Genomic DNA, 24,912 nt, shown 5'->3' on the forward strand with positions numbered 1-24,912 from the left:
TAATGTATTTTTGCAATAGCAGATGGTTGTATGCCAGGACATAAGAAATACACAGAGCTAAAGTACACAGGGAAGCATATAATGATAGAAAGCCCTGTAGGATCAGCATCAACAACTGGAAGAGATGCTGGCTTTTCCACAGCTGGCTTTGTGGCATCTGGAGATGCTGTTTGCTCTCTAGAACTTGAAGTATCCTGGTGACACCACCCAGCTGTTCTCAGAAGAGATATCATTCTGAAGGATTGTAGTCGGTTGACCTTTGCCAGATGCCCACCCAGCCACCCTCTCACTCCCCCTCCTCAGCAGGATATGGAAGAAAATAAGATGCTAAAGCTCCTGCATCAAGAAAAAGACAGGGAGACAACTTACCAGTTACCATTATGGGCAAAACAGACTTGATTTGGAAAAAATTGATTTAATTAATTGCCAATTAAAATAGAGTTGGATGGTGAGAAACAAGGAAAAAAACTGCAACTTCCCCCCACCCTACTCCATTTTCCCAGGCTCAACTTCACTCCTTCTTTCCCAACTCTTCAACTTCCTCGCTCCAACACCCAAAGTGGTGCAGGGGGCCGAGGAATGTGGGACTGTCATTGGTTCATAAGTCCTTCCCACAGGCTGCAGTCCTTCATGAACTGCTCCAGTGTGGGTTCTTACACCCAATACAAGGATTTTCAATCTCTTCATCTGTGGGACTGGACACACAACTGTTAGTGTGAGCACTCTTGCTGCTACCCTTCTAAACAAAAGTATTTTTATGGTCATCATTATCTTCCTCCGATGCCTACTGCTTATCATGGTCAAGACAATCAAGCACAAAGGATGAAAGAACAGGGTAATGGCAATGGTCAGTGGAGTAGGGTATGGTAAGATCAGTGTCGGTACTGTGAAACATTGGAAGTAGCAGCAGTCAACAACGGAGTATTACAACATAAAGCTTGTTCCCTGCACGCTGGAGGATGGTAGAGTGCAAGATGAGCACACTGCCTGAGGGAAAACATTTCTGGAGTAAACTATCCACAGAGCTATACCTAAGCTACCCTGCAAATCAAACTAGCTAGTTGCTGCAAGGAAGGAGACCAAGAATAAACTAACATACTTGCAGTGTGGGAAATCAAGCAACCATGAGGAGCAAGTCAGTAAGCCTGACTACTCAAAAGTGCATATGTTGAAGAATACTCACACTTCTCAAAAGCATGTTCTGTACTATTTTCCTTTTCCTCCCCTCATTCCAGAAAAGTTCTGCTGGTTTAAGACCATATGCCTAATTAATTGCATTTTATTAGCCAAGTATTGCTCAGGTGGTGCTTCCTAATTGCTCAAGCTTCTGGAGAGCAGCTCAAGACAGTGATGTGAAAGTGTTTTAATAAAGGTATCCTAGAACAGAATTCTTTCCTTATTTTCCTAAAAGAAAAATGGTTTCCCAGACAGAACGTCATGAAGAGGCAAACCAGAAGCAACTTTGATTGGTTAAAGAGCCAGCGAAAGGGGAGGAGAGTGTTAGAACCTCCCAAACACCCTGCAAGTATTTCCTCCTATTTCTCTGCAACACCTAGGTTTTGAATTGCCCAGTCCGCAGCATTTAGACACAGTTTTGGAACGATCAGTTAGAAGCATGCAAGAAAGAGGTAAGGAACAATATTCTCTAACAGGCACTGTCATTTATTTCCTCTAGTGGTGTGTATTCACCACAGGGAAAAACTAGCCATGTCTATGGATGCTCTTTCCTTCCTACTATTTCTGACTCCAGACTTCTGTTAGAAGTTTATAAACTCATTTTAGTTTTGTTGTTTTTTCCCTCCCCATACTTTAGAAGAAAAATTCAGCTGAATTTTAGCTGTTGGGTTTCCTGCTTGAACAAAATACATGTCTTGAGCAACTATAGGAAAAAACCTACAGAACAATTACAGTAAGTACCTGCATATTTACTTCTAGGATGGAATATTTTATGAAGACATGATGGCTTAGTCTCATAGCTTTTTTTTTTTCCTTTGAGACATTAATTCAAATCTGTTAAATGTCCATACATGAGAAGTGGTTGTTATGAGTTTGCAGTGAAATAATCTGAAAGAATATGCCCTCAAATTATTCTGCAGAAATAATACAATGGAGTTGTTTAATGTTGGAAAAGGACATCTTTGAATATTTCAGTCAGCCAGAATCATTAACTCGCCAGCAAGATGAAACAGAGAAACACTGTGTCAAACCTAGGAAATGGAAGTATCCTATTCTGAAGCTTTATCTCATTATGGGCGTTCTAAACACTAAAACATGGACTAAATGTTTTAAGGACCTAAACATGTTTGCCTTTGTATTAGGAGTAAGTTGTGCATCTATTAAAAAGTATAAGTTTGGTGGTGATTAAAATTGTACTTTTGCATTGCTGGGTTGAACATTGTCTCCGAGCAAAGTGCTTTAGTTTCAGTTTCTTTTCCCAGCTTTTAGATAACCTGGGCGGAGTTACTGGTGAATAGGATAGCTACTTCTTTCACAGAGAAAAATATTGAGCTTATTTCACCCTGCACTCCCATTTTTTCACAATATGTGCTTACCACAGTGGCATTTTAAAAAACTAGAAGGGAGGGTCTGTGAAGAGAAAATGCAACTGCAGCTCCACTTTTTTCTCTGCTCTCATGGTTCCTTGGTTAAGTCAGGAGGCAGCTTGATCAAAGGTTTTCCTGCATTAGCTATAAGAGATTTTTACTGTTGCTTCTCATTACAGTTTACAGTTTAGAAAACAAAATAACAGATTGATGAAAGCTTAGATAACCAAGTGTTTCTTCACAAAGCAAAATTTCATTGAAGAAAAATCTAAGAAGGTATTTTGTCTCAGGAACACCTGCTCTGAATAAGAAAAGGTGCATGGAGGAGACTGTTCCCACTAATGCAACAAGTGTAGCTGAGTACAATTCCATAAAGTAAAAATTTCAGATGAATTAATGTGATTCTCTCAAAGGGAGTGAGAAGATAAAGTAAATTAAACACTATTAAGGGTAAGTGTATTATTGTGTTTCTTTCTTTAAAGCTTTTGCAAAAAGTCCACATTTACTAAGACCAAGTGGATTGTAAGATGCTCTTCTTTTTGTCACTTATCTCCACAAATGCTGCTGAACTTTAATTTGAGAAACCTTAGTGAAGACAGAAGGTACTGAAAAAGTAATATGGAAAAAAAATTCCTTTCTTTTGCAACAGCAACAGCTAAGTAATCACAGCAGTATCTCTCCACCCCAACATCCCTTTGCAGTGTTACTCAAGCAAATTCTGTACCTAACCATATCTGGGATAAAAAAAAAAAAAAAAGACTGGATTTCTATGTGCAGTTGGTTTTGCTTCTTCAAACTGGAAACTTAATGAGAACCATTTGTGACATGTACACAACAGAATGGCTGAACAATTGGCTGAAGGATTGGACTTAAAGCATTATTGTAACTTGTAGAATCACAGAATTGTTTTGCTTGGAAAAGACCTATAATATCATTGAGTCCAACTGTTAACCTAACACTGCCAAGTCCACCTCTAAACCATGTCCCTAAGAACCTTGTCTAAACACCTTTTAAACTTCTCCAGGGATGGTGACTCCACCACTGCCCTGGGCAGGCTGTTCCAATGCCTGACAGCCCTTTCCAGGAATAAATATTTCCTAATATCCAATCTAAACCTCCTCTGGTGCATCTTGAGGCCATTTCCTCTAGTGCTATCACTTGCTACTTGGGAGAAGAGACCAACACCCTCCATTCTACAACCTCCTTTCAGGTAGTTGTAGACAGTGATAAGGTCTCCCCTCAGACTCCTTTTCTCCAGGATAAACAGTCCCAGTTCCTTCAGCCACTCCTCATCAGACTTGTGCTCCAGACCACTCACCAGCTTTGTTGTCCTTCTCTGAACTCTCTCCAGCACCTGAATGTTGTTCTTGCAGTGAGGGGCCCAAAACTGAACATAGGATTCAAGGTGTGGCCTCACCAGTGCTGAGTATAGGGGGTCGATCACTTCCCCAGTCCTGCTGGCCACACTATTCCTGGTACAAGCCAAGATGCCGTTGGCCTTTTTGGCCACCTGGGCACACTGCTGGCTCATGTTCAGCCGGCTGTCAATCAACACCCTCAGGTCCCTTTCTGCCGGCAGCTTTCCACAGAGTACTATCTGGCTGGTGGTCAGTCGCTAGTGGTGTACTCCAGGGCTCAGTTTTAGGGTTAGTTCTTTTCAGTGTTTTCATCAAAGACCCGGACACAGGAGCTGAGTACACACTAAGCTAGTTTTCCAATAATACTAAATTAGGAGGAGCCATTGATTGAGAGGCTTTACAGAGAGATCTTGATAGATTAGAGTGCTGTGCAGTCACCAACTATATGAAATTTAATGAGGACAAATGTCAGATTCTGCACCTGGGATAGTGTAATCCTGGATGTACATATAGATTGGAGGATAAGAGGCTGGAGTGCAGCTCTGCAGAATGGGATCTGGGGGTTTTGGTTGATGATAAATGCAATAAGAGTCAACACTGTGCCAAAAAGGCCAATCATATCCTCGAGTGTGTCAGGCACAGTATAGCAAACTGGCAAAAAGAAGTGATTATCCCACTGTAGTCAGCAGTGATGTGGCCTCACCTCAAGTACCACATGCAGTTTTGGGCTCCACAATATAAAAATATAAAATATTAAAATGTGTCCAAAGGAGGGGGAAAAAGATGGTGAAAGGACTAGAGGGCTTGACTTAAGAGGAGCATCTGAGGATACTAGGTTTGTTGAGCTTAGAAAAGGGGAGACTGAGAGGTGACCTTGTTGCTGACTGCAAACTCCTCATGAGAGGGAGCAGAGAGGAAGGTACTGATCTCTTCTGTCTAGTGTCCAGCAATAGGACACAAGGGAATGGCTTAAAGCTGTATCTGGAGAAGTTCACATTGCATATTAGGAAAAAGTTCTTCACTGAGAGGTTGGTCAAGTATCGGAACCAGCTCCCCAGGAAAGTGGTCATGGCTCCAAGCCTGACAGTGTCCAAGAAGCGTTTGGACAATGCTCTTAGATACATGGTTTAACTTTTAGGTTGTCCTATGTGGAGTCTGGAGTTGGACCTGATGATCCTCATGTGTCTCCAGCAACTCAAGATCTTCTGTGATTCTATGACTATTTTTTTAATCACTGGATGGCCCATACAAACACGAATAGGTGTCCAAAAGACCACAAATAGGTATCAGTCACAATTTTCATGTAGTGTCCACTACAGAAGTGGTTTTAAACCAAATAAAATCATTCTGTAATAAAACTGTCTCTTGTAAGTAGCTATTGCCTTAAATATGATCTTACTTCACATTCCCATGATGTCCCCTAATTGAACTGTTGTATTTCATGTGACAGATCACACTACTGAATAAATAAATGCTTAGCAAGGAAATATGTATTAATAGGCTATTATAAAACACTTGTTTAGTAATTGTTTTGTTTTTCCTTAAAGAATGGAAAATACAAACGCTGAAAAAAATGAGAAATCACATTCATATCAGCCTATTGAAAAGTGGACAAAAGAGGAAGTCAAACACTGGGCAACTGAAGTTGTTAAGATTGACCAGAAATATGCAGAAATCCTGTCTAACCAAGAAGTGACTGGTTTCACTTTGAAACTGATGACTAATGCAGATTTTGTGGATATGGGCATACCTCATGAGCCTGCTCTTCAGATAATGCATTTCCGAGAAAAGCATGACATTGTAGCTGAAGGTTCAAACCAGGCTGTGGAACAAGAAGGCACTGAGCAGAGTCTGGATGGAGAAGGAGAAGATGGAGACATTGCAAAGACAGAGTGCAAGAAGCAACATGGCTCTTTTAATTCCAGTATACTGCAGGATTCTAAAACAGAGCCCACAGAAGACAAAAAAGCAATGGAGTCAGCTGACAAAGAGAATGGATCAGACACACCACTGCTGAACAGCCAGCACCCAACTGGAAAAATGTGTATGCCACATCCTTTTGATAATTTCAGTGATGGTTGTCGATACACACAGCACGATATTCTTAATGTCCCTGAAACAGGGCCACTTAATCTCATTGATCCAGCACATGAATTCAAATTATTTACCAACACAGACAAGGCACAAGAAGAGGATAAAATGATGAAATTTAGCAATGAAGTCTTTAAATTTGCTGCAGCCTGCATGAACTCCCGCACAAATGGCACTATTCATTTTGGAGTACGTGACAATCCACATGGGGAAATTGAAGGGGTAGAAGTTACCAAGAAAGAAGCATACATTGACCATTTTAAAAAATCCATCGAAAAGTACTTTTCTGATCCATACACCAGCATCGCAAAAGCTTGCATTAGAGAACCTAGATTTGTGGAAGTATTATTACAAAATGGAAGTCCATCACATAGGTTTGTCATTGAAATAGATGTGGTTCCCAAACACTGCATTTGTGGTACAAATTATTTCTGTACAAACACATATGGATATATGCGTAAGAGTGAGAAAAAAGCTGTCTTCATCCGGGATGGAGCTAGTTCCAGAAATATTCTAAATACAAAAGATTTTGAAACTTTTAAAGGTAACTTGACATCTTTAGCAGATTTTCGTAAAAGAGCAGAGGAAGAATATAATCTGAAGCAAAAGAGGTCAATGAATGAAGGTCTAAAGCTAGTTAGTCTGCTCACAGGTAACAAGGACTCACTGGATAGCTCTTATTATGACTACTACATTTTGGTAACAAACAAGTGCCACCCAAGTCAAATTTCACACTTAGACTTTTTACAGGAAATAAAATTGTTTGCTGTGCTTGACTTTGATTTTGAATCAGAAACGAATGGTGTGTTCAAGACTTACAAAGAAAATCGAAATGCCAAACTTTACTTCCCAGATCATTATCACAACAAAGTGAATTCAGTTTCTGAACACGCTGAGAAGCTGAAACTTCATCAGGAAACCAACTGGATTTTATGCAATGGTGGATCAGACTTCAAAGGCAATAATGAACCACCATTAGATCCCACTTCATGGCAACGAGACAGAGCTGCTGGTGTCAGAAAAATGATTTCATTTCTTTTAGACAAAGATGTCAAGCAGAATGGAAAGTTTTTAATAATGTTTCTTTTGCTTTCCACAGTGGAAAATCCAGGGGATCCCCTTGTTGAGACTTTTGTGACATTTTACCAAGAATTAAAGGGACTAGAATACATAGTCAGCATTTGCATTGGTGCAGGTACATACCAGCGATGGAAAGATCTTCTGCATGCTAGAAGCATTAGTGAGGAAGACATTTCAAACAAATGTGTTTCTAATTTAACCCTGCAAATGGTAAACGGTACCATTACAAAGTTAAAATCAGTGACACAGTCTTCTAAAAGACTTCTGCCCTCTTTTGGTCATTCTACTGTTCTTCTAAAGAAGCAAGAAGACTCGATGGCAGCATTGGAAATACTTTGTGAAAATGAATGCAAAGACACAGGAATAGAGAAGGATGAAGATAAATTTAGAAATTTCCTGAAAAAACGGGAAGAAGATTTTTATCGAGGTGGTAAAGTATCGTGGTGGAATTTCTATTTTTCTTCTGAAAATTACACTTCGGATTTTATCAGAAGGGACAGTTATGAAAAGCTTGAGAACCTAATTGTGTCTTCATCTAACAGTCCTCATCAATCACCGGTAAAAATTATCAACCTTTACCACCACCCAGGCTGTGGTGGGACAACATTAGCTATGCATATCCTTTGGGATCTCCGGAAGCGATTCAGATGTGCTGTTCTGAAAAACAAGTCAAGTGATTTTGGAACACAGCTGACAACCTTACTCACCTGTGGAGCAGACAACAACACAGGATATTTACCAGTGTTACTTCTTGTGGATGATTTTGAAGAGCAAGAAGATGTCTGTTTTCTGCAGAAAGAAATTCAGGCAGCTATAACAGAAAAATGCATCCACTATGTAACTCCTTTAGTGATCATTCTAAACTGTATGAGATCTCAAAATCCTGATGAAAGTTCAACAATCAGTCCCTTGAATAGTATTTCCTTAAAACAGATGCTTTCTATAAAAGAGCAAAGGGCCTTTGATCAGAAACTAAAACATATTGAAGAGGAGCATTCAAATCCTGACAATTTTTATTCATTTATGATTATGAAGAGAAACTTTGATCCACAGTACATAGAAAATGTGGTAAAAAATACCTTGCATAACTTGAATACCACCTCTAAACCAGCACAACTTTTTTGCTTTCTAACACTGTTGAACTCATACGTGGGAACATCTACAGTTTCAATATCATTATGTGAAGAATTCTTAGGAATTAATCCTCAAGAGATTGGCTACGGTAAAGATAAATTGATAGAAAATATGGGAATTTGTTCCAATATTCTAATATATGACCAGGTCCATGAATACAGGAGTTACAAAGGTCTTCGTATCATTCACCGATTGATAGCATCTCACTGCCTAACAGAACTGAAACTAACCTATGGCTTGCCTAAAAGCGAACTTACGTTGCAGTTACTGAAAGAAGATTTATTTTATAAGACTTCATTAAAGCTAGACAAACTTATTCGTGATATACGAACCCTGCTGATTACTAGACATCATAGGGAACATGGCGATGAGTCAGACACATTGTTTTCCCCCTTAATTGAAGCCATTCATAAGGAAGAGAAACGTGGTAAAGTGGAATGTGTGTTAAAACAAGCATCTGCCAGATTTGACCAAGATGGCTACATTTGCCAAGCCTTAGCAAGATACTTGTACATTAAAGAAAGGAATTTTGACTCTGCATTATACTGGGCCAAAGCAGCCAAACAAAAAGCACAACACAATTCATTCATATCAGATACACTTGGTCAGGTCTTCAAAAGTGAGCTAAGATACCACATAGAGCACAAAGCAAAGACTGCAGACCTGACGGCTGAGAAATTGAAATTTTTGCTAGAGCTTGCTGAGAATGCTGCACAGGCTTTCAGAGAATCTCAGCAGCAAGCTGAAAATGCAGACAATGAGCGATATGTGCAGCATCAGAAGTTTAAAAGAAAGTTTCAAACATACAATACTGCTGGTTATTGGGGAGAGATAGAAACTGGTCTTCATGTTATTGATATACTTTGGCGTGTTCCATTTTTCAGCAAAAAGGACTTATGCTGTAGAAAAATTATGACAAAGTATCTATCAGGAAATAGTGTTTTGAATGTAGATAACCTTAACACAGAGAGTGAAATGTTCAAGGCTGTTAAATGTCATTCCAAGTTTTTATGTAGTTTACGATCACGGTTGAAAAGGGCATTTGACTTTTTTGAAGACTATTTTGTGTTTTTCAAAACACAGATGAGTGAAAAAGAAGTTGTAGAAGCAAAATTGTATGAGAAGCTTCAAGAACGTTTTACCAAATATACAGAAATATTTTGTGATTTCAGTTTTGAGCAGCTGAAAAGTAAACAGGTCTCACAGTGGCCAATGTCTCAGCATATAGAAGCATACAGGGACACTTTGGAGGCTTCCAAAGCAGGCTCATTTTCTGGCATTTTGGAATACCTTCACAGAAATCATGGAAATTTTGGCAAAGAAATAGAAGACATAGTAGAGGCGTATACTTTTTTGTGTGAGGAGAATGCACAAGCAACTCTGAAAGACAAACAGAATTTGATTTTGGCAAATATTGTTCTGAACTGCATTAAACCCAAATCCAGTCATTTACATAGTTCTAAGAAGCTGAGAAGTCTGCTTCAAAGTGTTTTAGAAGAACTGAAACCAACTTCACAGTGTGTAGAGCCTTTCTTCCTAGCCTCTCTGTTGTTCTGGCCCCAAAATACAAAACAACTAAATGAAGATTCCAGGAAAATGGAAACCTTTATTAGACGCTTAAGTGAGTCTTCCAAAGAGCTCTACAGAACCCTTCATCGTTCCAGGCAGCCTCTGCCTCTTTTCTATCTGGCTAGAGGTAATGGCCTGGACAGATTTGTTCACAAAGGAAAAATAGATCAGCTTTTTAGTTCACCTTCAGAACAGAAATTGAATTCTCTCTGGCAGGATGGTAAGATCTGGAAGGAACAGGCTGTTCAAGATCTTTTGCTTCCTTTGCATGGAAGAGCTGAGGGTAAGGTTATCTACATAGACTATGGCAGCAATGAAACCTTTAGGATACCAGTGCAGCCTGACTCCTTATGTCTATCGAAAAATGGCCCAAACATAGAAAGAGTGTCTTTTTACCTTGCATTTTCCATTGCTGGTCTCCTGGCATACAACATACAAAGTCTGTCATTAAAACAATAGGTATTGCAGTTTCTCAGCTATGAGGCTTTTTCTGGTTTGGTGTTGGGGATTTTTTGGTCAACAATTGCAAATGACAACCTGAGGCCATTCATTTTATTTCCTTCCTCACTATGTTAGTCTTTCATTCCCAAACAGAATTGTCTCTCTACTGTCATAACTATTGTTTGGACAGTGAGGCAAACTGAAATGTTGGTGCAGTTAGTCCTGTACACTGGTCACTACTACTCAGAGTTCTTCAGTCGATAACAACAAGAGAAATTTAAATATATATATATAAAGAAAAAATATATATATATAACTTTAAAAAGAATATTTTGAAAATGTTATCTTTAAATGCAATCACTTTTAAGAACCCTACTATCTTGCTTGCTCTTTTGCCATTGCTTATAATGATGGATGTCTCACCACAATTTTCCTACTCTTGTATAAGTAATGCATGAACAAGGATTATATGTTAGAAAACATGTATTATGTAATGTTTCCTGATACTCCATTGTATCTGGTGTCATCTTGGCACAAGGGTAACATGAAAGGCTATTCAGTTACAAAGCAGCATTTTTCTCTGTTATTATTGTACATGCTTGAATAATGTAATGCATTTGTGTATGGGCCTGTATTAATAGCCAAGTTGTACACTCTGTGGGAGGACAGAAGCACTGGTCTTTCACCTTCCCAGGGCATTTCTAAATATGTGATTATTAAAGATACCACTATTTTCTGCTGTACTGTAAAAGCACACACCAGCTGATATTTTATGTCCATATTAAATAGATTTTATTATTTTCTGGTGAGTCTGCTTCTGCTTTACATAAAATTGATCCAGTTTTGTCATTCCTTTCCTTATAAATTCCATTCATTTCTTCCAGTGATAGATTTCTTGTCAACTTTTTTCCTCGCAAAAATAGGCAATTTAAATTCTTAAAGTGGTCATTCGTTGCATTAGCTTCCTCATGTGTATAAAACTGCTATGTTCAGACACAAGTAATATTCCAAAAAGGGAAAATACATTGGTGCAAAGCACCAGAAACAAGAGGTTACTACTGTCCAAAGGGTGCGAAGTGTTGCACTTTGCACTATGTGCATACAATTCATGAAAACCAGAGGACTTCAATGCAATTAACTGTCTGCAGGATGGCTCATCACCCCACAAGTCCCCTTTGCTCTCTGTGTCAGGCAAGGAGGCAGGCAAAAATAGCTGACATCTCAACAGATTAGTTAAAAAAATTGGCAAAAAGGAAAAGAACAAAGCAGCAGACCATTCTGCTCTAGTGCGGCTCTTCTTTTAGTTGTAAATACAGACAAGGAGTTTTATTATATAATCTGGGCTGCTTTTTAACTCTAGCCAAAATATATTTCTCTTGGAAAGAACGCACACTTCATTTTAACCTGTATCCATTTGTTTCTAACATTATACTTTTATTTCAGATAGGGTGCTGTAGGATCAATTTTCATGATCATTCATTATTTGTTCTGATTAGTCCTCAGGATATCACCATACAATTTATCAATGACTAAAGCACCTACCGTTCCAAAAAATTGTTTACAATAAATAACTTGCCATGTCTTCATGGCAACTGAAGCCTTCAGTCTTCATCTTAGTCACATCTAAGAATGGCAAGTATTTTAATGTGCCCAAATTCAGCAGAGCTGTATGGGGTGGCACATTGGGCAGAGGGGCAGGGTATGGTGGCGGGGGCTGCGGTGTGCCCCATGGCAGGAAGCCAGGAGCCGCCCTGCGCTGGTCGCAGCCAATTCCAGTACCCCATCACCTGCCAAACTGCCACCATTCAGGGGAGCCCATGGCAATCAGGTAAGTTTAACAAAGAGCAGCAGCTGTGAGGGGCAGGAGAAATGGTAGAGGATGTGGTTGGAGACACGTGGAAGGGGACATTGTTACGGCTTGGCTGAAGACACACTTCTGACAAGGGGAAACCCACATCAGGGCAGTGACAGCCATGGGCAACCCATAGCAAGGCAGAGGAAACAAGAAGGGATGAGCAACAGAGAAGTAGAATCATAGAATCATTTTGGATGGAAGAGAGCCTCAGGATCATTGAGTCCAACCATAACCTAACTCTGGCACTAAACCGTGTCCCTAAGAGCCTCATCTAAATGCCTTTTAAACACCTCCAGGGATGGTGACTCCACCACTTCCCTGAGCAGCCTATTCCAATGCCTGACAAACCTTTCCAGGAAGAATTTTTCTCCTATTATCCAATCTAAACCTCCCCTGGCGCAACTTGAGGCCATTTCCTCTTGTCTTATCACTTGCTACTTGGGAGAAGAGACCAACACCCTCCATGCTACAGCCTCCTTTTGAGTGGTTATAGAAAGTGATAAGGTCTCCCCTCAGCCTCCTTTTCTCCAGGCTAAACAGTCCCAGCTCTCTCAGCTGCTCCTCATCAGACCTGTGCTCCAGGTCCCCACCAGCTTCTTCACGCTCCTCTGCACTCTCTCTAGTACTTCAATAGAATCAGAAGCAAGGAGCGATAAAAATATACCAGTACACACTGAGATCAACCTGCTCTGCTGCAGTCCTGTCACCTTGGCAGGGGGGTTGGCAAGGACTGAGAACTGGTGAAAACAAGGCAAGGAGTTGGACTGAAGCTGAACATGGGAAAAGGAGAAGAAAGGCCTCTCCCTAAGTGTTTGTTTAGTTGCTTGTCTTCTGAGTTTCCTAATGTCCAAATCAGTAACTAAACATTTGTGTTCATTGGCAATAAATTAATTAAAACTCCCCAAGTTGAGACTGTTTTGTGCGCAACAAGTTTACATGCACTAATGACCCTTGGGATGTGGCACAGTGTATTATACACTAGACACTGCACAACATACCTATGTGAATTTATAGAAATACAGATTTTATTTTTTGTGTATATCATGCTGTTTGTTGTAAAACTGTTTGGTTTTTTGTTGTTGTTTTTTTTTTTTTACCAGCAGTAACTCAGATTGTTGATAACATCCATAATTGTGCAGTGTGGAACTGTATTTGATGTTCTACATCACACACAAAGGCTGACATACTTGTTTCTTACAAGTATTTCCTATTTTATCTTACTTTGTAAAACCATTTTTTCATGGCTCATAACTTTATTAATCTTTGTCTTTTGAAAATTAAGCTCTACCACGTCAAATATCTACCTCAGATGTATTTTGTGCTATTTAAAGCCAAAGGGCTCAATAGCTTCCAAGTGTGATGTCAAGAAAAAAAAAGATGTCTTATAGCCTATGTTAAACAACTCTACCAGCTTTTCTCCAGCATGCTCAGGAATTCTTTGGAGCGGTGTTTAACAAAAGGCTTACTCTGGTAGGAGGAAAAAGGTAGACGTGAGGACACATTTGTCTGCACAAGACTAATTTTATCAAGTCTCAAGGCCTGAAAAGACTGCCATTTATATATGGGCATATGCAAACATGTTATAACAGCAGAGTCTATACACAGACAGCCCCAGATGTTGCAGGTCTGGGCTGCGATGGGCGAAGTCAAAGCTAAGAGCTCAGCCCTGCACTGTCCCTGCCAAGCCTAGAAACCTGGAGGAGACAACCTGATACAACTTGATTGTACAGGACCCAAAGCTGGGTCTGGAGGCTGTTTGACTTTCACGAACCATTGCAATGCTATCTCAGCAGCTGATGGAGCAACCAGGGTCCCTGCTGTGCCCATGCAGCGGTTGTGGACTGTGAACTCCTGTGTAGGAACAGGAGCTGAGGAAACCTCTACTTGAGGAATGCAAGGTTTGTAAAAATCAATTTAGGGGGTGGAAGTTAGGAGTACCACACATCCTTCTCTGCCTAAAATCAGAACTAGAAGTACAGAACATGGAGGAGGCTTCCCAACTGGTAACAGACAGGAAAATTTCCCCTAAGAAGACCTTAGGAGAAACAGAGTGGAGCATGGCTGCTAAGATTTGGGGTAGGAACAGTGGCAGAGTCTAGACTAGGCAAAAGGGAACAAGAACTGAGAAACAGGTATCAGAAGGTGATGAGACAAGAGGCAGATATGGAGGGCCATGATGCTCAAGAGAAAGAAGCTCAATGGAATAAAAAAAAACACACAAGGGATCAGAGTGGGGCAGGACAGAGAAGAACAAGGTCAGCTACTGGCATGCAGACTAGCAATCATGATAGCTGATTGAGCCACAGTAACAATGTACAAAGTCCCTCAGCTCTGTGTCTGAAGGGGATTGTACTTCCTACAGGAAAACTTCCTGGGCTGAAGACTCTCAGGATGTGCCACCAGCTCAGGGACTGTTGGACAGACCAAAGAGAATGTCTGGAAAAGTGAATATGGAGGAGGACATGCTGTCTTCTAATAGATAAAAGGCTGCTGCAAAGAAGCTGATAAAAAGGAAGATAGTAAAATGTTCTCTGGGCTTGAGGTGGGCACGAAGTGAGGGTGAAAACATGCCATAGGAAGGATTCAAGTGAAAAAAGATACTGAGCCATAGGAAGCAGTTTAGCTGTATTTATATAACGCTGCAAGCAAATATTTTCCAAAGGAATTTTCGAACTTGGGACCAGCCCCACATGACCATATCCATAACCAAAGATGCAACAAAAAGTGGAGTGACTGTACCCTACACACACACACGAGATGGGACATTGCTCCTGCACTATAGACAAGTACAAAGGAATCATGCTCATTTGAGGGATTATGGCATGGAGGAGGTAGTTTGGTCTGGAAACCACACAGACTGTACCAAAGCTGCTCAGCAAGGACTGCCTTCACCTTCTGTCTCTTACTCTTCTCTTCTTGGCTTTCTTCTGTTGCATCTCTGACTGTGAAATAACCAGATGCTTTCTTCCCACTCATTCCTCCAAAATCTGGGATCTGTGCAAATCTCCTGCCTGAATGCCGCTCACAGTAGATGCAGTATAGAGGAGACTGAGAGCTGGCAAACCAAGTGTGTCAAATCATTTGCGCCATGTTGCATCCCTGGAGGTCCCCTGACAGTAATGACCAGCTGGTCACAGAGCTTCCTGGATCCTTGACACAGGGCTAAGACAACTTTAGCATCATGCCATCCCAAATGTGTTCCTGGGAAAAGCAACCACAGAGGATATCTCCTAGATACTCAACATCAGAGGAGATTCCAGCCACTTCTCAGAGACAGAGATGAAGATTACTTTGGTGATCCTGTCTTCTCTGCAGTTCTGCCATCTCCTGCTGATGCCATAGTCCTATCCCTAGATATTCAAAGACAAAGGTAAAGTAGCTCTATTGCCACACTCCTCTCCTTTGCCTATGCAAAGAATGTGTCTATCAAAATGAAAGATTTTCCTCTTTTCAATGTACACAGTCTATAAGTAATTCAGTGTCGAAGTATGTGGCAAGAGCATATCTTTCTTCTTTAGAGATCGTTGTGATGACAGACCATGCCAGTCTTGTCATTAGCACCTCTTTAACTTCAGCCATCCACTTTGAGATTTGAGCATATCTCTGTAAGAGTATATTATACATGTAAAAAAATACGATTCACACTCTTTTCGTTGATATTTATTTATAATTAATATCTACTCAATAGGAAAAAACACTTTTTTCATAAATTTGAGGTGGGCAGACACATGCACCACATGTGTTATCTGGCAATGTCTGAACTGAAATCTCAAGTCTGTTGTTTATTTTCCATGTGACATCAGGTAAGCACATTTTTGCCAGTAGTTCTATTTGTAAAATAGAACATATTAATATGTACTCAGAGTAACAGTGTAAGAACAACTTAATATTTGTGTGTTAAAATTTGACAAACTCTCGCTGTCCAGCCCTCCTCCCGCCTCTGTTGGACGGAAGGAGCGGTGTCTCCATCACTCACAATTCACACTTTTATTTCAAACTGAAACTGTGTGGCGCGGGGCTTTCTACAGAACAAATACACTTCTGTTTATTTCCGTGTTGTTGGGATTTTTTTTCCTCACACAAATATGCGTGAGGCTTAAAAGACTCAGGGCTGAAATAAACTAAAGTGTCTGTGGAATGGCAAATTAAGGCAGGAGGAATTTATCACAAAGGAGCGCTAGGCATCTCTGCGCGGCCGATGCCGCAGGTGATGCTGCGGCCTTGCGTGGCAGGAGCCAGCCAAGGTGATTCACGTAAAGGCGCGGCCACGAGGTTGGCGCTGGGCCGGCGGGAGCAGCCCCGGCCCGGGGAGCGGCTGTTCCCGCAGGAGCCGCCCCACGCTTTATCCTGCGGGTGCTGGACGAGAGGTGCACGTGGGGGCCTTTGGGACGCGCAGAGACCCGTGTTTCCACTGAACACAAACGAACTGAGCAAGCCGGGGATATTCAGCTCTCGGCCGCAGAAGTGAAACAGGGTGGGACACCGGCTCGTGCGGGCTCCGGACACAAAATGGCAGGAGCGGCGGGAGCTGCCGCCCGCGCGCGCCTCGGGCTCCCCGCCGCGGACAGCAGGCGGCGCTGTTGCTCCGCGCGCGGCGCTGCCGCCCTCCCCGCGTGAGGTCCGCGTGGGCCGCGCGCCACGGGCACGGGGAAGGAGCGAGGGAACAGAAGAGCCTGGGTCTCCGCGGCAAGAAACCGCTCGTCCTGCGTGAGAGAGATAAGGAATAGATTGCCCACTCGTTGCGGGGTTGCAGCTCAGAGGCAGTCCCACAGCTCTGTGGGGGAATTTCTTTAGGAGCTGCACAAGCGCAATCACAAGGAAAGCCCACCTGAAGTGAGGCAGTGCCTTCCCCTTCCCCAACACCTCGCTCCCGCCTCACAACCCCCACGAGGGGAACCCTGGGCGCTGTGGTGAGGGAACCGAGCGTGGGCCTGTCCCAGGGTGTCCCCAGGGCCAGGGCAGTGCCAGTCCCCCTCCATCGATGCCGGGGTTTTGGCAGATGCTGAGCGGAAGGACCAGAGACAGAAGGGGCTGCAATGAGCCACCTGGACTATGTCTGACGGCAGAACACCTGAGCCAGGATGCTACACACAGGGTCCAACCCAGGTGGCTGTGTGGCAGGAACAAGTGCGTCCTGAGTGAAAAAGAGGAGGGGAGGGTGGCTGGGCTCAGCTGGACGGACTTAACCTTGCTCAAGGGGAGCGAGGAGAGCCAGAACCACATGAAGTTTCTTACTTTGGGTTGGTCCCAGCTTGAAGCACAGCCCACCTTCCAGTGAGGGGAGTGTTGAGTGGGACAAATCAGTATTGCTTTGAGGACATTTTGCTGCTGAAAGTTTCTTCTAGTTTCCTTTTGCCTATTGGAACCACAAACCTTCAGTTTACGTAACCCATCACAAGACAACTTCTGACTTCCTCTTTATAGGCACTTGCTTGTTCCTGGATGTTGCTTAAAAGCTCAGAGTGAAAAATATGCTCTTTCCTACTAAGCATCTATGTTCCCTGACAGGAGCTTACAGGTCCATTACTCCTTGCTGAGACAGTGCTTTAGATGCTGTGTCCAAACAGAGACTGAGCCAAACTGTAGCACCAGCTTCAGTGCAGCGCATTGGGAGACTTCACAGCAGATGTGGGACTGAAGGAGAAAGTTGCAATAGCAGAGAATACAATAACAGTTATTAATTACTAATGAAAGTAATGAGAAGGAGTGAAAAAGAAGAAAAAGACCTGTCCTCATGCTACCTTCCTGCCTTCTTCAATGATAAATCCTGTATGTTAAGACTTATAGCTCAGGGAAATGGTAAAAGAGCACAAACTGACTTTTTTAGTTCAAGCAGTCAAGATGGATCCAGCTTATGCATATGATGGGATGTGTGTGCTCCAATGAAACTAAACCTAGGAAGAGTCACACAAAATGCCTCAGACATGCTCAATACTATGAATACGATGTTGCATGAGTTACCACCTCATGATAGACTGATCAGTAGACTGCACAGCAGAGAAATGTAACAATTCAGATCTTTTGTAAAACTCCCATTGGCATCAGCACATAGGAGATTTCAAGATCATAGAATCATAGATGTATAACAATGATCAGTGTGACCACAGGAATCATTTGGGAGTTACATGTGGTGTATGGATGTGGTTTCCCAAAAGGCCAAATAGAAGGCAAATATGGAGCAGGAATAAGAGTCTTGTTAAAAGGAGAAACAAAATGGCTTTTTAAGGTCCTGCCTGATTAAGATGTTTGTAACAATCCTACAAGTAGGGTTTCTACAAAAGAACAAGATAATTCAACTCATCTTTATGGTTAAACTTCTTCAGCCTGAAGTTGTCACGACAAGGTAAGTATCAAAAGAAAAAGAAAATCAGCATAATAGCAAAGAGAAATTGTATTTCTTGAGAATGACAAGGATTCTCATTCTTGAGAAGGATTTAGGGTCTACAGTGTCCTGATAAGACACATCGATGTGTGAACTTACCCTCCCAGAGCCATCCATCTCTGTTATCACTGCCAGGAGATGGTCCTGTGTCAACTTTGCATCTGCATCAGTAACTCATTCTGTTCAGCCATCTGTTCCACAGACATCAAACTGTTAAGAAGCCCCAGTACAGCACAATCTAGCCCAGTGACATAGAAACAGAAAAGATCTCATTACCATTTGAATTCACAAGCTCTCCTGTGATACACATACAGTATTTTTTATATTGACATGAACATGGTAATTTGGTGAGTAAATTCCTGGTTATAACAAAGGGATTAAAATCAAACACTTCAGATGCAACAGCTATGTTCAGAGGCAAATATATTATTGAGTTAAACTAGGATGTAAAGTTACTCACTTTGCACTCTTTAACTGAGTTAAGAAAACATTCCTATTAACTAGGATGACTATTACATCTTGCCATTTTAACTGCTGAAGACTTCACCACTAATTTATAGTCTGTGATAGGCATTTAAAAGCCAAGCTCTCAGAAGAAAACTATGAGAGCAGATTGTTGACAGGTTTCTGGTGCAACTTGAGGTTTCTTGTTTTGTTTTTATTTACTCAAGTCCCTATATGATAGAAACTTGGGATTTTTTATTTCATTTCAGTTGGCCATGTATCTTTCTCAATTAATATGTCCCAAGAGCTTATAAAGTTATATCCGCCTAATTCAGTGGCTTTTGATTTTTTTTTTCTGAGGTTTTGTAGCACTATAGAGCTAGGATAATTAACAGCCAGAGAACTGGCCTGTAAATCTTCAGCAGAACTGGTGCTGAAGTTTCAATAACAAAATCATTATTGTGAATGATTACTGAGCCAGAGAAAACCATTGATTGACATTCAGATTCTTAACTGAATCTGCAGATGCTGCAAAGGAAGAAGATTTGGTGGGAGGTCTGCAAGAGGCATTGAGATGGGATCTTTCCATCACATTTTTAGAGAGCTCTCCTTCAGAGAAGCACTGCACCCCAGCATTGCTTTTAGGCTTGGGGAGACAGGGAATGCAGAATCATGCAGGAGCAACATGTTCAAGCTTCGTTCAAAGAAAAGCAAATGCTGTGTTTAAAACAAAAATCCCTTTGGCTAATTAACATGGGATCTGATTGGTAAATTACACTGTATGAAGATTTTGCTAGCACAACTCAAGTATTTTCAGTACCTAAGGGCTTATATTTTTTAAAGGTAACTCTCCCAAGTGGGAGCCAAAGATTCTGCTTATACATTGACCTCATATGTTCTTCACACATTATTAAATGTAATAATCTGTTGTGACATAATCTTCAGCGAAGAGAGCTGGATATACAGCCTGATGCAGTCTGCAACTGTGTAGCATGCATCCCGTTATATATACCATACTCTAAGCCAGGTATTCAATTCTATTATATTCTAAAGGTTCAATAAAATCTTTCTGTTTTTACGTGATGCTCTGACCTGCTAACTCATTGGTAGTACACAAAGCCTGTCTTTGGAGCTGAGTCTTGCTCAGCCTTGTTGCATGTCTTTCATTTTACCACTATCTTTGTTTTATATAACTCTCCCCACACTGTCTCTTGGAAAGATATACACCAGACTTGTGTCCCCCAACAGAGCTGTGGTCTCTAAGGAAACTCGTGCATTAATTAAGGAGTAGTATAATTGGTATGGTTTTGTTTTGTTAACCAGTGCCCCAAAGAGCATCGTTTCACTTATATAAGCATTTTACCCCTCCCTCCACCAACAAATATCAGCATATTTCTGTTAACTGTCATGTGGGTATGTTCCAAACAATACTTATGAGATAAAATTTTGTCTTTTGAAATAGCAGGCTAATTGGCACATGAATGTAATTTCTGTAGTAACTTGGCGCTGTCTTCTCTGGTTACTGGTTGTTGGCCTCCCCCTCAAAATGTTCTAGTATTGAAGCCAACACCCATGGCCACACACTGGGTGTGCTTGGCAGCTGCAGGGCCCAGATGCCAACCACTGGAATGCATTTCATGTACCAGTGTCTCTGCCTGTGGCTTGGCTTCCTGGCCAGCCTTTAGCAAAGTCTCTTCTCTGGACTCCTCTGGCTCCAGCGGTTGCTGTTCTTGCAGCTGTGGAACTGAAGCAAAAGCAATTTACAGATGAGCTGTCTCACCGTTCCAGGAACTGCTTGCCTGCACCAGCTCCTAGCAAGATACATACACTGAGTCTTTTTAGCATGTGAAAAAGTGATCTCCTGCTTGCCTGGATTCATTGTGGAGGACTGAGTGCAAGGACTGACACGAGTCTGAAATGGCAGAACACCCTGAGAAACCTGACAGTTGCCACTGAAAGGTACTTCTAGGTGTCAGACATGGAAACCACTGTCCACAGAAGTCCCAAGAGAGAAAAACCTGCAAGAGACTCCAGTTGCTCTGTCAAGTGTCTATTTCAAATTCCTTTCAGCTAAGGCCCCTGAAAAGAACAATATTGGCTCAGCACCAGATATTTTGCATATATGGGCTTGTACCAGTCTCTTCAGTAATTAAAGTGGTGATGTAGGCATGGATTTATCTTTACTATTCTACAAGATTAAAAAAAAACAAGAAAATGAAAAAAAAAAAAAAATGACACCTGGCAAGGAAGCTGTCTCATTGTCTGCATATATTTAAAAAGTATGAGAGAAGAGTATAGTCCCAGAGAAAACCAGTTAGTGTAGCATGCAAAAATACAGCTTATAACCATATGTTATTTACTGGGTAGCTGTTTGTAGTACAATTATTAATGTTTTATATTTTGCAGTGCTTCCGATCTTAACCCTTTCATTGTAGCATTCCACTGTGGTTTCTCTGCTACAGTACCCTCCAGACTTTTACATTTGCATGGAAAGCTGGCAACTCACTAAAGAGATGCCAAGCATAACACTGGAGGTGTGTTTTGCTACATGCCCACAGTACAGTAATTGACATAGCTGCAGTTACATGCTTCTAACTCCGCTAGAGAACCATACTCAGCTTCTGTTAAGAAGCTACAGTAAGAAAATGTTGATCTATCAGATACTGAAACACTCACCAAGCTGAGACTGAATTGCAGCCATTGCCTGAAATACTTCCCAATGTCCACAACACTGCAGGGATTAATTTTACACCCTTTACTTTTACTTGCTTAGGTGTGCAGAAGGGTAAATCCATCGCAGGATAATCTCTCAACTTCCCAGGTTGTAAGAATGGCTGTAACCTGAGAAAGTGCACAGTTAGATAACCATCTCAGCTTCTGGACTGTATTTAACAACAATTATGTTCACAATAGAAGACAGCACATCCAGCACATACACTTTTGGACAACATATACACACATGGGAATGAAAAAGTGTACGATATATTACTACATGTTCATCTGGAAGGTGTCCTTTAGAAAAAAAAGTAACGATTTATGTTATATTCTTTGAATAATAGTATGGAAAAGTATAACCAAAGATTATGGAACTTATTATTTTCTGCCTTAGCACTGATACAGCTATGTCTAATAACAATATTTACTTCAGTGTTGGCATTGATACCAGTGGGAGCACCATTATCTACCAGCATCCTAAGTAATCTTTGTAGAGATTTCTCAGTGCAATTTTTTTGGTGAGAGTTTGTCTCCTGATGTTTAACCTGGGCGGGGCGGGGGGAGGAGAAAAGAAAAGAAAAAAAAAAAGCCTTACAGATCCGTACAAGTTTTGATAGAAGATTGATAGAAGAGGGAAAAAGTGTAGCAAAATGGCAAGAGGTTAGTGAAAAATCTTCAAGAGTAGATAACAAAATGTGGAAACATGTTGACATATAGAATTCAGTGTAGATAAATCAAGGAAATCAAACTGCTTGTGCATGTTGATGTGCTATAAATCAGCTGGGGAAACCTATGCATCATTATAAACTGAAAAATCCAATCCATTTATAGCACTCATTGAAAAGCAACAAAGAAATTAAGTCATTCTTAGAAAAACATTGAGAATAATAGTATAAACATTTGAATGCCATGCAAGAACAGTTTTGCTTTCTCTAACCCGAGTGTTAAGATCACACAAGCTCAAAAACCAATATGATGTTATTTTTACTCTCTCATTAATACTTAGTAGGGCAGAGAAAGATTTCAGCACAAAGGCATACTAAAACTTTTGAGGCAATTCAGTTTAGGGAGAAAGGATATGAGAAGACAAAGTGAAACATAGAAAATTATGGTGTAGAGAAAGCCATCTAGGCTTCTTTACTTTGCTTCTTATATCCCAAAGAGTATATCCAGTGAAATTAGTGATAAGGAATGAGTATCAGTGAGTGATTTTTTCTACATTATCAATGTCTGAAGCATGCTAATGGAATATCCACCAAGACAGAAAGGTTTGCAGTATTTTTTTACAAAATGATTCAGATATTTGTTTGTATCATGTTTTCTATAAGGTTAAGCAAGACAAATTCTGTCAGAAATATCCACCTTCAGTTCATAAGGATGACATAAGCTTGCTATAGCATACATTCATGTGAAAGGCCTCTTGCAACACAGCTCTCAATGATGACTGTTCCCTTTCTCCAGTTTTTTATTTTCACTATATTTAAGATTATGGCAATTATTCTGAACCTGTTTATCACAATCTATATCACATTTTCTCTTCATTCATTTAAATGCCTGAAAAGAAAAAGGTTGGTCTACACTAATATGTTTCTTTCCACCGGGCAAAAGTGAGCTCAATATAAAGTTACTCATGAAGACATTAACTCTGCTTTTAACTTGTGCAAATTGATTACACAATCATTTGCATTTTGTCAGGAAGGATAAAATAAATAGAAAGCCCAACAAAACTTTAAACAGTCTCTTGGAACTTTGTTGAATGATGTCTCAGAGACAGAAGAGTCAAACCTTTCATTAAATAATATTGCTGTGGTTCGACAAGCACAGGATCCTTCTCAATTTGATATTTGATCTATTCTTTGAGCCTAATTGCACCTTCACATGAATAGAGGCAATTGGCACATGGGTCCAGTACTTTAAGCAGCAGGTGGGAAATGAAGTAGAAAAGTTATGGAGAAAAGGTGGGATTAAATAACAGGCATATTCTCTTGGCTTCTTATATTAAGAGTGCTCATCTCATAAGCAGGCCTACTTAATATTTTAAATATAAACCTCTGAGGAACTGATATTCATGTTTGAGTGAGTGGTACCCTGATATCACAGATCATAGAATCATAGAATGCTAGGGATTGGAAGGGCCCTCGAAAGATCATCTAGTCCAACCCCCTGCCAGAGCAGGAACACCTAGATGAAGCTACACAGGAACATGTCCAGGCGGACTCAGTCATGCCATGAGTGAGTTGGAAAACAGTTTCTTTGCTGATGAGAGACACTGCAGTGTTCACTGTGACATTTTCTGACTGGCATATAAAACAGAGGTCTAGACTTTTATAGCAGTCTTAGCAATACAGTGGTTCAACCAGTTCAAAAGGGCTGATGTCCAGTTCCAGTTACATCTTAACATTTCCTTACGTACAGTCTTAATTTTAGTAAAATGAAGTAGTCCTTCCATTCTCACATTTGAAAGAATAGAACAAAGCCCTACCAGTATGAAATGGTAGAATGGAGACTCCAGGGTCTTCTTGCACTAGTTTTACCTCTGTGTGTTTGCATTACTTCAGTGGAAGCAATCGTGGATTCATGCTAGATATCCTAATCTGAACTAGTAGGATCAGAAGAAACAGGCAGCATACTTCAAAGATATACAGCTGCTTTTCAAGTGTGAAGAAACAGTCCTCTTTATGTGCCACATACAGTAAAACTCAAAGTAGGTAAATCTTTTTTTCGTATCTATTTTTCATATGAATTATGGGAACATACGCCACCGGTCAACTTTGAAGGTGGAAAGTTCATTCTGTTTATTCCGAATGGACATGAAGTATCCCAGGTCACCTTCTATTAAAGTAAAATTTGCTCAAAATCCCTGACTAAATTCTCCTTCCCTATTAAACACCACAGCTATCCCTTAGCAGTTGTATATACATGCAATGTAGATGTGTATGTTCATGGATATTGTATATGCGATGTACCTACACATACAATTTTACACTATGTGGATAGATACTGTGTGTACATACAGTATTATCTTCATAGAAGTGTGTACAATATCTTGGTGCTATTAGTAAGGACAAACCATATTTTGTAAGTTGTGTAATGAAGGGATGGTATTGCATGGCGAATATGAAATCTGTCAGACTTCCAGCAAAGCCAGTTGCAGCAGGACAGCTTGCATCCATCTCCTGTTTCTCAGAGGCAGCAACAACGGTGTGAGAAAATCTTCTAACAAGTCTCAGTAGACAAAGATTCTGTTCCCATTCTTCCTGCCTCATCCCCACAGATTTTTCTTCACACTACTTTTACAAA

At 40.7% G+C, this 24,912-nt stretch overlaps 1 protein-coding gene across 1 annotated transcript; it reads left to right on the forward strand.

The window, feature by feature from the left end:
• Positions 1-1,551: 1,551 nt before the first annotated feature.
• On the forward strand, positions 1,552-11,016 carry SAMD9L (sterile alpha motif domain containing 9 like). Its single transcript, XM_080338711.1, has 3 exons — positions 1,552-1,628; positions 1,814-1,909; positions 5,449-11,016. The coding sequence occupies exon 3, from the start codon at positions 5,450-5,452 to the stop codon at positions 10,232-10,234; it is 4,785 nt and encodes a 1,594-aa protein (XP_080194837.1). The 5' UTR covers positions 1,552-1,628; positions 1,814-1,909; position 5,449; the 3' UTR covers positions 10,235-11,016.
• Positions 11,017-24,912: the final 13,896 nt, after the last annotated feature.

This window comes from Nesoenas mayeri, assembly GCF_963082525.1.
Source record: "Nesoenas mayeri genome assembly, chromosome: 2".
NCBI classification, from domain to species: domain Eukaryota; kingdom Metazoa; phylum Chordata; class Aves; order Columbiformes; family Columbidae; genus Nesoenas; species Nesoenas mayeri.

Bases quoted from the DNA above. Each gene is read 5' to 3' on its own strand.
- SAMD9L (XM_080338711.1), top strand. From the start codon at position 5,450: ATGGAAAATACAAACGCTGAAAAAAATGAGAAATCACATTCATATCAG.